Source organism: Mesocricetus auratus, unplaced genomic scaffold (genome assembly GCF_017639785.1).
Source record: "Mesocricetus auratus isolate SY011 unplaced genomic scaffold, BCM_Maur_2.0 Super-Scaffold_100007, whole genome shotgun sequence".
In the NCBI taxonomy this organism is placed as follows: domain Eukaryota; kingdom Metazoa; phylum Chordata; class Mammalia; order Rodentia; family Cricetidae; genus Mesocricetus; species Mesocricetus auratus.
The window spans coordinates 49,804,108-49,818,853 of record NW_024429191.1 but is presented as its reverse complement, the minus strand read 5'-3'; the positions used below and the strand labels follow the sequence as shown (position 1 = coordinate 49,818,853).

At 46.0% G+C, this 14,746-nt stretch overlaps 2 protein-coding genes across 5 annotated transcripts; one reads left to right on the top strand and one right to left on the bottom strand.

Annotated features, from left to right (window-relative positions):
* The first annotated feature begins 51 nt into the window (after positions 1 to 51).
* On the top strand, positions 52 to 6,770 carry LOC101833822 (complement C1q binding protein). Its single transcript, XM_005067454.4, has 6 exons — positions 52 to 368; positions 791 to 941; positions 3,607 to 3,703; positions 5,723 to 5,818; positions 5,967 to 6,089; positions 6,374 to 6,770. The coding sequence occupies exons 1-6, from the start codon at positions 143 to 145 to the stop codon at positions 6,521 to 6,523; spliced, it is 843 nt and encodes a 280-aa protein (XP_005067511.2). The 5' UTR covers positions 52 to 142; the 3' UTR covers positions 6,524 to 6,770.
* A 52-nt stretch (positions 6,771 to 6,822) lies between these two features.
* On the bottom strand, positions 6,823 to 14,707 carry Rpain (RPA interacting protein). 4 transcript variants are annotated; one of them, XM_040749048.1, is made up of 8 exons: positions 14,661 to 14,707; positions 14,251 to 14,566; positions 12,841 to 13,011; positions 11,790 to 11,850; positions 10,689 to 10,800; positions 10,475 to 10,538; positions 9,252 to 9,392; positions 6,823 to 6,964 (listed from the first exon to the last, which is right to left on the bottom strand). In XM_040749048.1, exons 2-8 carry the CDS (start codon positions 14,329 to 14,331, stop codon positions 6,935 to 6,937), a joined length of 660 nt encoding a protein of 219 aa, XP_040604982.1. In that variant the 5' UTR covers positions 14,332 to 14,566; positions 14,661 to 14,707; the 3' UTR covers positions 6,823 to 6,934. The 4 variants fall into 4 exon arrangements, with proteins under 4 accessions (XP_040604982.1, XP_005067512.1, XP_012967067.1 ...); XM_005067455.4 differs by lacking the exon at positions 14,661 to 14,707 and having other exon boundaries at positions 14,251 to 14,654; XM_013111613.2 differs by lacking the exons at positions 14,251 to 14,566; positions 14,661 to 14,707 and adding an exon at positions 13,982 to 14,244.
* Positions 14,708 to 14,746: the final 39 nt, after the last annotated feature.

Here is a 14,746-nt window from a genome sequence, read left to right as displayed (position 1 = left end):
CCCAGTGCCTGTCGTTCGCTGACGTAAAAGAGCTTCCCGGGCTGGGGCGTGGCTTCCGGTGGTGAGCGAGGTCGTACGGAGTCTTAACTTGGTCCGGTCGTCATTCGCTCCGCACGTGTCTTCCTCGCGACTCTTCCCCGCGATGCTTCCCCTGCTGCGTTGCGTGCCCCGCGCCCTGGGCGCTGCCGCCACGGGCCTCCGCGCCGCCGTCCCGACCTCGCCCCTCCGGCAGCTGCTGCAACCCGCGCCCCGACCGTGCCTCCGGCCCTTCGGTCTGCTCAGCGTGCGAGCCGGCTCCGCGCGGCGTTCCGGCCTCTTGCAGCCCCCGGCGCCCTGCTCGTGCGGCTGTGGAGCTCTGCACACCGAAGGTACGGTTCACGCATCCAGGCCGCGGTGCGGGGACCCAGGTTGGAACGTATCCCGAGCTGGACCCTCGCGATTGCAGGCTTCCCTCGTCGTATCTTGGAAATATGAGTTGGCAAAAGCCCGGGGGGGTCGTGGTTTGAGAATGTGGTTGCTGGACATGGCTTTTGGCAAGTGAAAGCGGGTAGTTGGGAATTCTTTAGTTTTATACGGAGAGTAATAATAGTACATGAAAAGAAATAACTGCTAGAACCCAGTTCCGCCCAGTAAATAAACCCTGGCTTTACAGAGTGGGCAACGGGACGCTTTCGGGAGTGAATTGGGCTAGAGTCTTGGAGCAGCCATAGACATGAATTAGACACAGTTCAGGTCTATAGGATAAGGCAGTTGGCTTTCTCATTTTTGACCATGTTGGTTTGTCTTTTAGGAGACAAAGCCTTTGTTGAATTCTTGACGGATGAAATTAAGGAAGAGAAGAAAATCCAGAAGCATAAGTCCCTTCCCAAGATGTCTGGAGATTGGGAGCTGGAAGTGAACGGGACAGAGGCTAAATTATTGCGCAAAGTTGCTGGAGAAAAGTAAGTACTGGCCCAGGAGTTCTAGGAGACTGAATCCCTCACTCTGCAGCACCTTGTCTTGGCCATCCCCAGAAGATCCTAAGCTTAGGCCCCATGCTTTGGTAAAATGGCTTTTGAGAAAGCATGCAATTGGAAATTTTCTTAGGTTCCAGGGAGGACATTCACTGGCACGTTTGCTACGGCCTGGTAATTAAGGAGACATGAAGCAGCTCGAAGAAAATGTGTAGAGGGACGTCTGTTGTGATGGCAGACACAGGCATTGGGTTATTGATGACAGTGCTGTTCTGAATTGGAATTTAGGAATGTTTAGAATTCACATAAAATGATCCCCTCTGGCTTGTGTTTATAGCAGTTGAAAACGCAAGATATGTAGCATTTAAGTAACAGGATGAAGTTACAGTGTAGAAAGGCCATCAGAGGTAGAGCTCTTTGCCAAGTTTAGCTTATCCATCCCCTAAACTGTTTTGTTTAGAGATCTCTATCTTACTTGTAGCAGATTGGCCTCAGGCACTTGGTCCTGCTTCAGATCCATATGTGCTGAAGTTACAGGCCTGTGCCACCACACCTGGTGCCCCTAAAACTGCTAAGCCTTTGTTATGCTGTTTTGTTACTCTTTCACCAGTCTTATTTGGAGAAATCCTGCTCTGGCTCTGCTAGCATGTGTGAGGCCCAGAATCAGCCCCCAGTGCTTCCTGAACACACATGTGTAAGAAAGCAGTTTTATCCAGTGGTTGGGCTGTCATGGTACACACCATTAATCCCAGGGAGGCAGATCTCTTGAGTTCAAGGTCAACCTGTTATGGAGCAAGTTCCAGGATAGCCAGTGCTACACAGAGAAGCCCTGTCTTGAAAACCTTAGAGAAGAGAAAGTTCAAGGCCAGAAGAAAGGGGTCGTTGGTTCTGGGGCCTGGCGGAATTGGTGATGGCCTTCTGGCAGGGTTGAAAAGTTCTGGTTTCTGTCTCTTTAAAGCCTCTCAAACTTGCTGGGTGGTGGTGGTGGTGCACGCCTTTAATCCCAGCATTTGGAAGGCAGAAACAGGCCGATCTCTGATTTCAAGGCCAGTCTGGTCAAAGCTACACAGAAACCCTGTCTTACAAACAAACAAACCAGCCTCTCCTGCCCACCTAGCTCCCTGCCCTTTCTTTCTCTTGCAAAAAAAAGACAAACCACCAGGCACACCTTTAATCCCAGTACAAGAGGCCAGTGGATTTTTTGTTTTTGGTTTTTTGGTTTTTTTTTCGAGACAGGGTTTCTCTGTATTGTTTTGGAGGCTGTCCTGGAATCAGCTCTGTAGACCAGGCTGGCCTGGAACTCACAGAGATCCGCCTGCCTCTGCCTCCCGAGTGCTGGGACTAAAGGCGTGCGCCACCAACGCCCGGCGAGGCCAGTGGATCTTTAAAGTCAAGGCTAGCCTAATCTGAGTAATGTGTATAAAATATCATTTGGTTTGTTGATGTTGGCCATTGGGACCTACCCTGAAGTATGATATACCCATTCATTGTAGAAGACTGATTTTTTTTTCCTTTGCAACCAGTACCAATTGCAGATATAGCTTGGGAGCAGGAGCCCAACTAGCTTGAATATACCCAACAAAGCCCCATTTCTAAACAGCACAGGTTGACACTAGTGGGTGTCACTCTTTGGTAGATGCATGAAGCTCTGGACTCGATCCCTAACACCAAAGATGGGGAGATGTCTTTAATATCATTAACTTTAGGATTAGGTTCCTGCGTACATGAGGGGAGAATGTAAGCCATGTTCAAACTGCCTAACGTGTGTGGGGCTCTGGGTTCAATCTCCAGCACTACACACAGTTACACTTTTTAGTGTTAGCTTTAAGAAACCATTGCCTGGCCAAAGGTTGCAAAGATTTGAGTCTGTTTTCTTAAGAGTTTTGCAACTTCAAACCTTAAAGTCTATGGCTCATTTTGTGAAGGAAGGCTCTGATTTTTTTTTTTTTTGCATACTATATAGTGTTTGCCTCATACATAGGTTGCTTGTAACTTCACCTAAATCATTTTAATGGTTTTTCAGCCAATTTTGTGCCCAGGAACTCAGGCATGTTTTATGGCTCAGCCTACCATTCTTTTTCTATGGCAAAGTGGCCTGATAGCAGCATTCAGTGTACTCTTATGTGGCTTGGCCCTATTGAAGTAGAATGGTTCAGAACTTCTGCTTCCAGGTGTCGTGGCAAAGAAATGTATCCCGTTTTAGAACATGTTTTGTCACATACGAATTCTTACAAGTTAAAGTTACCACGAAGGGCAGGGGAACAGTATGCAGCTGTGAACCTTTTCCTGGCAATCATAGGGTATTTGCTTGAGCTCCAAAACCAGGAGAGAGGGGAAGTAGCTGGTAGTTCAGTTGCCTTGTGGCTATTTAAAGTTCTTTTGTTTGTTTGTTGTTGGTTTTTGTTTTTATAAGACAGGGTTTCTTTGTATTGTTTTGGAAGCTGTCAGACCAGACCAGCCTCGAACTCAGAGATCTGCCTCCCGAGTGCTGGGATTAAAGCCTCCCGGCTATTTAAAGTTCTTAATTCCCAGTATAGTGCAGCAGCTGGGTTGGAGACATTGTTTCAGTGTGCCTTTCTGTAGCAAGCATTCCTCTTCTGTGTGTCACTCAGGGTACTATTGTAACTTGGTGTGTTTCCACTTGGCTTTCTAGGATCACTGTCACTTTCAACATTAACAATAGCATCCCTCCAACATTTAGTGGTGAGGAGGAGGAGCCATCCCAAGGGCAGAAGGCTGAAGAACAGGAGGTAAGTTAGTTACTTCAGTCAGCCATTTTTCTGTCCTAAAAGGCAAGAAAGAGTGAGGGGAGGGGGAGTTGTTTGTTTTCTTTCTTTTTTGAAACTGGTTTCTCTATGTAATAGTCTTGACTGTCCTTGAACTTGGTTTGTAGACCAAGCTGGCCTCAAGTTCACAGAGGTTCGCCTGTCTCTGCCTCCCAAGTGCTGGGGTAAAATTGAAGGTATGCACCACCGAACTGTGCTGGAAGGATTGTTTCTGAATTTCCTTTCGTGCATGTGTTTAACGGCAGCACTTTAGGGGCAGAGTAATCTGAGTTCCAGGACAGCCTGGCTCCAGATTGAGTTCCATGATAGCCTTGGCTACACAGAGAAACCCTGTTTCAACCAACCCACCAACCAAATGTTTTATTTTTGTTTGTTTGTTTGTTTGTTTGTTTGTTTATTTGCCTTATACTAGGAGGAAGTGGGGATTCCACTTCCCGGGCTTGTAGGGCAGTAGTTTGGAATGTGTTTCAGCTGAAGGTGAGGGTCTACGGTACATTGCCCCTCTGCAAGGTTTATGCTTGATTATTGGGCTTGTGTTCTCTAAATGTAAAAGAGATATATGATCCTCTCTGCCTGTGTTGTAGGGCTGGGGAGTACTTAGTATCAAGACAGTATCATTTGACATGTTTTCAGTGTAAAAGGAATTCTAATAATTGGGTAGTCAATACTAGTCATTTGTCCAAAATAAGGCTGGGGGACTTAAGAAAACCTTGTAAATTATGTTTATTTATTCACATATTTGTTATGTGGGGTGGTATGTGTGCACTTGAAGACATCAAAAGCAGTTTGTGGCCTGGAGAGATAGATGGCTCTGGTTAAGAGCACTGGTTACTCTTCTGGAAGTCCTGAGTTCAATTTCCAGCAACCATGTGGTGGCTCACACTTATCTATAATGAGATTTGGTGTGCCCTCTTCTGGCACAGACATGCAGGCAGAACACTGTAGATAATAAATAAATAAATCTTTAAAGAATCAGTTTTGCCGGGCGGTGGTGGCGCACGCCTTTAATCCCAGCACTCGGGAGGCAGAGACAGGTGGATCTCCAAAACAATACAGAGAAACCCTATCTCGTAAAAACCAAAAAAAAAGAATCAGTTTTATCCTTCCCAGGGCTTTGGGAGCAAACACCTTTACTTGATGAGCCATCTTGCTAGTCCAGCTGAGATTTTTTCCTTAGGTTTTTGGCCCACGTGGCTGGATCTAGATAGTATTCAAACATTTAGAAATAGTATGTGGCCTAGGAGCCACTGTGAGAGCCACAGGATCTCTGGGCCATTTGACTAAGCAGGTATCAGCACTGTTTACAGACTCGTGTGAAAAGCAGGGTCTTCTGCTGTGTTTCTGTCCCTAACTCCTCACCCAATATCTGGGCCTATTCCTTGGGTCACCATAGAAGGAGGTTGCTGCCGGGTGATGGTGGCGCACGCCTTTAATCCCAGCACTCAGGAGGCAGAGGCAGGCGGATCTCTGAGTTCAAGGCCAGCCTGGTCTACAGAGTGAGTTCCTGGACAGCCTCAAACAATACAGAGAAACCCTGTATATGAAAAAAAAAGTTGCTGCCTTTTCTGGTTAAGGTGGCCACTTGGCCAGAGCTATGTGTACTGGGCTCTGAGCCTGCTCTGAAGCAGCCACAGGGGAAAGCTTCCGCCAGCACTTCAGTGTGTGTGAGCAGAAACAACTCTGAAGGGCTCATACTGGTCTGTGGGCTGGTGCATAGCTGTACCTAGCTTCAGATACCACTTAAACCCGTGTTCTTTTAGAAAATAAGATTGAACTGTTAGCGTTATGTTGGAAGATGTCTAGCTGTCACACTCTGCACCACCTGAGGCTGTAGATCCAGGGGCTGTGCACCCCAACAGCCTGGCTAATAATATCCTACCCTAATGGCAATGGCTATCAAACACTGTACCACCTGAGGCCACCAGTCTGGGTGTGCACATACCACCAGCACTGGTATATACTGACTTTTCCTGTTTGTTCCAGCCGGAACTGACATCAACTCCCAATTTTGTGGTTGAAGTTACAAAGAGTGATGGCAAGAAGACCCTTGTACTGGACTGTCACTACCCTGAGGATGAGGTTTGTAGGGCGGAGTGACTTCTGATCTCTTGTAGTGTGTACAGGTAGACCTGGTAGCCTAGACCAGGACGGGAGGGAAAGACAGGTGAGAGGCGTGGGAACCGCAAATCCTTCCCTGGCACTCAGCAACTTACTTCTGCTTTCTCAGCTTGGACAAGAAGAGGAGACCGAGAGTGATATTTTCTCTATCAAGGAAGTTAGCTTCCAGACCACTGGTGACTCTGAATGGAGGGATACTAACTACACACTCAACACAGATTCCCTGGACTGGGTGAGTGCTGGAGGGTGCTTGGCTTTTGCAGAGAAGGGTCAAAGAATGGAAGTGGCATTATTTAAATAAAAAAAGTGTTCGTACATGCGGTGGCCCATGTGGGAAGGTCAGGGGACAACTTTGGGGACTTTGCTTTCTACCTTGTTTGTTCTTTCCATTCAGTATGTGGGCCCCAAGAAACTCAACACACCTTTACCTGCTAAGCCATCTTGCTGGCCCATTTATTATTATTTTTTTTTGTTCTGCTCTTCGAGTTAGTCAATATTCAATATTTTTCTTCCCAGGCCTTGTATGACCACCTGATGGACTTCCTTGCGGACCGAGGGGTGGACAACACTTTTGCAGATGAGTTGGTGGAGCTCAGTACAGCCCTAGAGCACCAAGAATATATCACCTTCCTCGAGGACCTCAAAAGTTTTGTCAAGAGCCAGTAGAACTGTCAGACACTGGGGCTCTAATTTAAATGGCAAGCTTTGGCCAGTGAACAAAAGCTACTTTACCATCAGAATTATGCTTTGAAATGGCTGCCATCCTAATATGGGAGGAAAAAAGCAAGTTTAAATTATTGCTATTACACTTCCACTTACTATTCATTTGAGTATTTTTCTCCTGTACAAATCTATTATTTGTAGATTTTTGTATGACAATGATGGACAATAAAATTGGTTTTATCTCCTCCAAGAAAAGTTCAGACTTTGGTTTTTTTGCCCTGTATCAGAACACCAAGAGCAGAGATGTTTGAAAAGTTTTAATATAAAATAAGTTATATACAGTCCTGTGCATACAGGGGCCCTCTCAGAGGGAATGAGTTCTCGGCCCAGCAGTGAAGTGTGAGGCCAGGATGACTAGAAGATCACAGCCCAAGTGTCACAAGCCTGGATTAAACAGAAACAAGATAGTGTGAATAACTTTCTAGCCATGTAGTTAGGTCAATACATGGCTAAAAGTTGTCATTGATCATGACATGTACACAACAGGTGGAACCATTCTGAATCAATTCACTGAAATCCTTTGTCGAAGAGGCCACATCTCATCATGGACTTGTTCTACCGAACTGAAGCCATCACTAATGTAGCTTCCAAGCTTAGATCAAGTCCTGGAGATGGAGGTGCCCTCAACACCAGAGACCAGAAAGATCACAACCTGACAATTTACCACATATTCCAAGTTTGCTTCTCTGTGGTCTCTTAAGTAACCCAAACCCATATTCTGCCTCATCCTTAGTATTTGAAGGACTCACTGGATCATAAACTGGTGATCCTGGATGTCCCTTCCCTTCAGTTTTTCATCTTTGTGGTGATACCCACTTCCTCAACAATGGTCTCCCTATGTGGCCAGGAGCCAGTGCTGGTCAGCTGTGCTGAGGATGCTGCTTCCCATAGTATCAGCATCTTAAGTTTCAGTTCATTTAGTCACACTGCTCTGAGTTGCAGGGTACCCATCAGTGAGTACTCAAACAAGAAAAGCTGAGCAGGTATATACTCAGCAATCAATTGCCGCTTTTCTTTGATCTTAGACTCTGGCTATTTTTCTCAGGCTGCTAGTCTTAAACGCCCAAACGCCCAGGCTCAAATTCTGCTATCCCAGCTTCCCAAGTAGCATACATTGCCATGCCTGCCTGCTTGTTCTTTAACTGCCCTTTCCATCCTCTCCAGCACTTGATCTGAAACTGACATTTAAAAGAACTTGGTGTAAATCTTTAATCCCCAGCACTGGAGAGGCAAGAGGCAGGCACAGCTCTGCACTTGAGTCTAGCCTGATCCATGTAGCAAGTTCCAGACCAGTCAGGGCAATGTAGATCATGTTAGCCCCAAAAAGGATTTAATATGTCTCTCAATAGCTCTCTGCTTTTGTTTATCGACACAGAAATTTGCTGAACCTGGAGTTACTTGATTGGCTAGTCTGTAGCCAGTTTGTCCCAAGCATCTCCCTGCCTGTGGCCTCATGAATTCGGGAATTATAGGTAGCCACCATGCCTACATGGCTTTTTATATGGGTTCTGGGGACCCAAACCCAGGTCCTCATGCTTGCAAGGCAAGAGCTTTATCACTGAGCCATCTTAGCACTGCATTTATTTCTAAGAAGGCAGAGGCTGAGGCCATTTGGCCTGTGCCTCTTTAACTCTCCTTCCACTTTAATTCATTTGTAAAAATACATTTAAGTTTCTTCAGTGAGTTGGTGTAAGTAAATACTGAAGAAAAAATAAATACACAATAATAAAAAATAATACAATAAATATTATATAAATAATAAATAAAAATAAATATACAATGGGGGTGAGAATAATAAACAAGTGGGAGAAAAATAATCCTTGTCCTCAGAAAGATGTAAACAGGTAACTCCAGCAGTGTTAAGGGAAACATGATGTCAGATACAGTTGGAGCCCAAAAGTACTGGACAATTTGATGTGCAGGTTCAGGTTATTACTGAGTATCTGGCACATTGTTGCACTGGTGACTCCAAAGTGCCCCTGCTTGGGACCTGGAAGCTACAACATGTTATATACACTAACACTGGGTCCCACAGCAAACTTACTGTTTCTAAGACAGGTGGCTCCAGTCTGGCCCTGTCCCCCACACCTGGGTTACCATCTGGCCAGAGCAGCCTCTGAAAGCTCGCTGAGAGACAAACCTGGTGTTGCCTCACTGTGCTCCTGCTGCTTATGTCTATCTGCAAGAGCGATGCCAAGGTGGCATTCATGACCATGGCCTAATGTACGGAGACCGTGCGTGTGTGCGTGCACGTATGCTGGTATGTGAGGGCACGAGTGCAGGTGCAAACTATCTGTTACGAAAGACAAAAGACAACTTGCAGGAACTGGTTTTCTGCTTCTACCACATGAGGTCCAAGGATTGAACTCCAGTGTTCCAGCTTGGCAGCAAGTGCTCTCACCTGCTCAACCATCTTGACAGCCCACCATCTATTTTTGAGACAGGTTCTCACTGTGTTAGTCTAGGTTGGCTTTAAACTCTTTCTGCCTCAGCCTCCCTAGTACTGGGGTTACAGATAAGTGCCACCACACCCAGCTGATACTTCCTGCGACGTAAATCTCTCAAAAAGATGTATTAAACATTGACCTATTTCTAAGCCATTATCTCCACCAAGAGGGGAACAGGACTGCTGATGTGCTCCTGTAACTGACCAAGCTCCATGGACGCTTACCAGGCAGCTCATCAGAAGACTGGGCTTCTCTTCCATTCCACCGGTGACTGAAAATTCAGGTGTGTGGGGACAATGTGCACTGTGTTCATTTACGTTATCCTCCAAACAGGCACGCAGCTTCTGCTCTGTCAACTCTGGAGACTAAGAAAGTTCAACCACAACTAAACTTTTTTAAAAGTTTATTTATTGTGCATGCACTGGTGTTTTGCCTGCATGTACGTCTGTGTAAGGGAATTACAGTCAGTTGTGAACTGCCATGTGGTTGCTGGGACTTGAACCTGGGTCCTCTGGAAGAGAAGTCAGTGCTCTTAACCTCTGAGCCATCTCTTGAGCCCTAATCTTTTAAAAAAAAAATTATTGGTGTTTTTGCCTGTATGTATGTCTGTGTGAGGGTGGTGGATCCTGGAGCTAGTCAGTGTGCTGAGTCATCTCTCCAGCCCCAAATAATCTTAAATACTGTGTGACCAACAGGTTGAAAACCTAAATCACCAGTCAACACAGTTTGATTCTCTGGAGCCTTAGACTGTAGAGCCGGGGGTGCAGCTGGGTGGTAGAGTGCTTGCCTAGCAAGCATGGGGCACTGCGCTTCATTCCCAGCGCAGTCTAAAGACCAGAGGAGTGGCACAGGCCTGCGACCTCAGCACCTGGAAGGTGACATCAGGAGGATCAACAATTGCGCTACAATTAAGTTTGAAGCCAGCCAGGGCTACTACTAGACTCTACTTCAAAACAAAAAAGGATTCTGGAGACATGGCTCGGTGATTAAGAGCACTTGCTGCTCTTCTAGAGAGAGCACCTGGGCTAACAGCACCCACATGGCAGCTCACAACTATCTGTATGTAACTCCAGATGCAGGGGATCCAACCAACACCCTCTTCTTCCTGACAGGGCTCCAGACACACACATGGTAGACAGACAGACATGCAAGCAAAACATAGGAGTCTATCTGGTGGACATAGGCTACTAGGAACAGGTGTTATTTCCTACTAGGAAATGCTGAGGAGACCTGGCTTTCACCCCCATGGAGCCACTCTGCCCTGCTTTCCCTGCCATGACGCACTGACCCCTCTAAAGCCAAAATAAGCCCCTCTCAGGTCATTACTGTGGGCACCTTGTCTGTGACAAGAAAGGTAACTGGCACAGATGTGTACAGCTGACTCCAGACCACCACCAGAGGTTCTTTAATACAGTCGGTGTGTAGAGGGGATTGTGTGGTCACTTACCTGAAATGGGATGTACAGACCACATGGACACATGACCACACTGTTCATTACTCTCAGGTTGTACCTAGAGACAGAATTAGGATTCCCAGATCATTGTGGTCACAAGACCTGGCTCCCTATACCTCTCAGTCAATAAACCAGGGGGCAGAGGGATCACTCACTTTGGAATATGGATGAGAACCAATAACACTAAGAAGATTTTGAAAATTCTTACTTTATACACACAGGACAGATGAGGGGGTTTGCTTCCCACTCAGCCAACATGCTGTTGAGACAATTTTCATCAAACTGTAAGCTCTTCTCATACTCGCTTATGATGGACTTTTCTGCAAGGCAAAAGGGCCAAGTTGTCCTGTACCCACAGGGCAGATCTATTATTTCTATGTGTGAAGCCCAGTCAAGACTAGGCTATATGGAGTAAGTCACCATAATATAATGCAAAACCGTGTGCTCTACACAACACCAAGAAGCTGATGCTCACAAGTTCATGGAGAAACAATAAAGAATGGATGAGAGCTGGCCCTTGGGTGTGTATGGAAAGATGGCCCATGTATGCAAAGTGACAAGGTTACTATTCAGGAAGCAGGTTTCCTTATGTTACCCTGGCTAGTCGGAAACTATAGGGTCCAACCGCCTCCCTGAAAGCCCACCCTCTTACATTAAATCACAAGTCCTGTAGGCACAGCCACAGCTCACCTGAATGAAGCAGCAAGAGGCAGGGTAAAACAAACATGGAAACTACCACTGACTAGCTATGTGACCTGCGTGAGGATACCATTTTCTATTCCATCTAATCCCATCTTTCATGGTAGTCAGAATGGAGGAAATGGTACCATGAAATGAAAAGTTCCTGGCACAGAGCCTACAGCCCTTACTTATTGGGAAGACAGCCAAGAATTAAGAATCTAACAGAGGCTTCTGGAGACTTAACTGATGATGGAGGCAGAGGAACAGGAATTAAGAACTAATCCTAGGGCTGGGGATATAGTTTTAGTGTTTGCCTCCATGTCCAAGGCTCTGGGTTTAATCCCTAGCACACAAACAATCTAAAACAACAAAACCAGTCCAGTCAAGTAAAGGAGCATAAGAGTAGGTGTATGAGCCTGGCGTTGGTGGTGCACGCCTTTAATCCCAGCACTCAGGAGGCAGAGGCAGGCGGATCTCTGTGAGTTCGAGGCCAGCCTGGTCTACAGAGTGAGTTCCAGGACAGCCTCCAAAACAATACAGAGAAACCCTGTCTCGAAAAACCAAAAAAAAAAAAAAAAGAGGTGTATGTAGTTAGGAAAGACTATATCCTGCTATATCCTGGGATTACCTTCATCACACAGCTCCTGCTCAATGTCCTGCAGCACAGCTAGGTCCTCTGGCAGTCCCAACTACAAGAGAAAGTGGAGAGCAGGCAGGGAGTACAGCTCAGTGGAGCAGCACTAGCCTAGCATACAAGAGCCTGGGTTTAATTCCTGAGCGTAGCACAGACAGAGCAGAAAATGGTGTCTTCACCTTCCATGTAAAGTATTAATTGGAAAAATGGTGTAGCTGGAATGTAGAATTTGCTGACAGTCAAGTAATGTGGTCATGCTAAACAACACATGATCAAAGTACCCACCACCAAATTTAAGGGAGACAAAATCAGGCTGCAGCAGTTAAGGAAAAGTCCTAAGACTGGCCAGGTGAAGACATTTAGTCTTTGAAAAGCTGTATTAGCTTCTGTAAAGCCGGAATAAGACCACCCTGAGAGGCCTGTTGTGAGCACTAATTATGGTGATGTTACGCTAACTATTTAACATGCCACAAGACACACAGAGGCCCCTGAAAATGCATCATTAGTATACAGTGCTCTAATGGTTTCAAAGGGTTTCATGTTTTGTTACACAATTCTCATAATGCTCTTTCCATCTTCTCTATTTTATGTAAATATAAAAACTAAGATTCAAAGAAACACAGTAAAGTTTTGGGTCAGTAAAACTAAACAGAATCCCTAATCTTGTATCATAGCCTTCCCTGATATATTGTAAATGGTTTTCTATGGACACACAACTCCAAACTGATTGACTGGAATCAGAATGTTGCTGTAGATATCCTTTTTCAAAGTGAGGTCCCTAACTCTATTCCTAGTGAGTCAACATTTTCAATGGGGAAAGCAAGAATGACATTTTCTTTCCTTTTAGCTTCATAAGTTTAGTTACAAGGTTGCAACACACCCACAGTCTAGTATTGCAGAACCATCAATATAAAATAATTACTCAAAATTAGAAAAGCCTGAGCCAAAAGGCTGGGAAGTAGGTTGAAAAGACCTGGATATACGGATAGAAATGTAAGCAGAGGTTCTTCGTGGAGTGGCTGCTAGCTACAGACCCTTGCCTGACCTGAACCAAGGCCTCTGGACAATTCTCCACGGACTGCAAAGAGTTCCACTCTTCCTCCATCACTTCCTGCACAAGAGATCTGTCTGAGGCTTTCCCTGCTGTGCCACCTCCAGCCTGGCGATACTTGTTCAGGAGCCTGTGCCGACTGTTCCTCATTCTCTCGAGACATCCCTGTGGGAAAGAAGTCAGGATAGTAAAAGAAAGAAAAGGTCAATTCCACTAAAAAAGAAAGAAAGAAAAAACCTCCAATTAGTTCATGAAACTATTTTAGTTTTAGATGAAAAATTTCGTATCCTCAAGTCCTCGCCAACACACAGATAGGCAAAATTACAGAGCTTTGCTCACGTACCCCCAGATTCCTATAGTCCACGTTTGTCTTAAATGCAAGCAGTTGGGTGCATAGTGACTGCATCCTCAGACTGACGTCAGACATTTGTATGGCTTCCAAATTCCTGCTACTGTACACAATGCTATAGTGATGATCTTCTTGTGCAATAGTACTTTTCAACCCTGATGAGTTTTTTAAAATGTGTGTGTGTGTGTGCCTGTATGAGTTTATGTACACTGCATCAGCACAGGTGACCACAGAGGCCAGAAGATGGCAATAGTGGAGCCCTTGGAACTGGAGTTACAGCCACCAGGTCTGCAGCAAGGGCATACATGCTCTTAACTCTTCACCATCTCTCTACCCCCAACTCAGGACGACTTTTGGTTGTCACAGCTCTCCCTGTTGAACTGTTATTGGCTGATGCCATTTAGTAGGTAAGCCAAGGATGCTGCATCTAGGTGTTTTTACATTGCACAGAACAACCTCCCATAACAGAACTGTCTCTTTCAAAATGTCAGTATTCACGGTTGACAACATCTACTACACACAAATTTCCAGCATTACAATTGTTTTTTCTAGACTCCAACCACTCCTTTAGAGATTGCTGAACAGGGAGATAAGCTGATTCTTAGAGGGAACTACTTGGCTTCAGAAGCAGCCCGAGCTTAAACACAACTCTCCTAATAATAACTGAGATTCTTCTGACTATTTAGAAAAGAGGAAATAACTTGTATGTCACCCGACATATGCATACAGAGCGCTTCTCTTTGGAACCTAACATTAAGTGGTGGTGAGACAGAAATTAGTAGTTACCGCTGTCATGACGCCCAAATTTGAAACAAACTCGAATCCAAAACCAAAGCTTCCTGGGATAGCACCTACTCTAGTCAAAAGCCAGGAAGGTAGCGAGCGGGCGGTGGCCAGGATCCAGTCCCGTGGCAGTAGTCTTGAGTTCAAGATTCACCTCGCTGGTCAGGCACTCCGGGTATCTGCTTCACGACCAATGCTGAAGCGAGGGCACAGAGAACAGCGGTCCTTGGGACAGGTTAGGGAAGTGATTACGACCCAAATCTCACACTCACCTGCCTGAAAGCTTCTTTCCAGGGCGGCGAGCCCACCAGTTTATACAACAGGCGGTGCGGAGAGCCAGAGGACTCTGCCATCTCTTAGCGGGAGACGGCTCCCGAATCCCCGCCCCTTGGCCGCGCGCAAAGGATTCTGGAAGTTCTAGTTTCTGGGTGCTGATGCCCCTTTAGGTCGTGAGGTTTTCTTGGAACTGTCTCTAGTGGCCATCCATTCCCAGAGACAGGTTTAGGGGAATCCAAGGATGGATGAAGTTGTGACAGTTGAGAAGTAAACGCCTCCTGGGCTGAGGGAGGAGAGTCTTGAGGGAAAGTTCTGGGTTTAAGCAGAGGGAGGCGTCAGTAGACAATTAGATATACAGGTCTCATTCTTAACCCCACCGAGCGACCTTCCAAACCGGTCTCGCTACCTGAGATGCGGGTGGCCCCGCCCCCTTTGACGTCCATTTGCGGCGCTGTAGATCGGCTTTCCTCTAGTGATGGCTGTCCTCGGGGT

Coding starts and splice junctions, on each gene's coding strand:
- Rpain (XM_040749048.1), bottom strand. CDS start 14,331: ATGGCAGAGTCCTCTGGCTCTCCGCACCGCCTGTTGTATAAACTGGTG. Junction 11,851..12,840: donor GTCCAGAGGCCTTGGTTCAG/GTCAGGCAAGGG, acceptor TTTCTCTTGTAG/TTGGGACTGCCAGAGGACCT. Junction 9,393..10,474: donor GTCTGTACATCCCATTTCAG/GTAAGTGACCAC, acceptor GAACTTTCTTAG/TCTCCAGAGTTGACAGAGCA.
- LOC101833822 (XM_005067454.4), top strand. CDS start 143: ATGCTTCCCCTGCTGCGTTGCGTGCCCCGCGCCCTGGGCGCTGCCGCC. Junction 942..3,606: donor CGCAAAGTTGCTGGAGAAAA/GTAAGTACTGGC, acceptor TTGGCTTTCTAG/GATCACTGTCACTTTCAACA. Junction 5,819..5,966: donor GTCACTACCCTGAGGATGAG/GTTTGTAGGGCG, acceptor CTGCTTTCTCAG/CTTGGACAAGAAGAGGAGAC.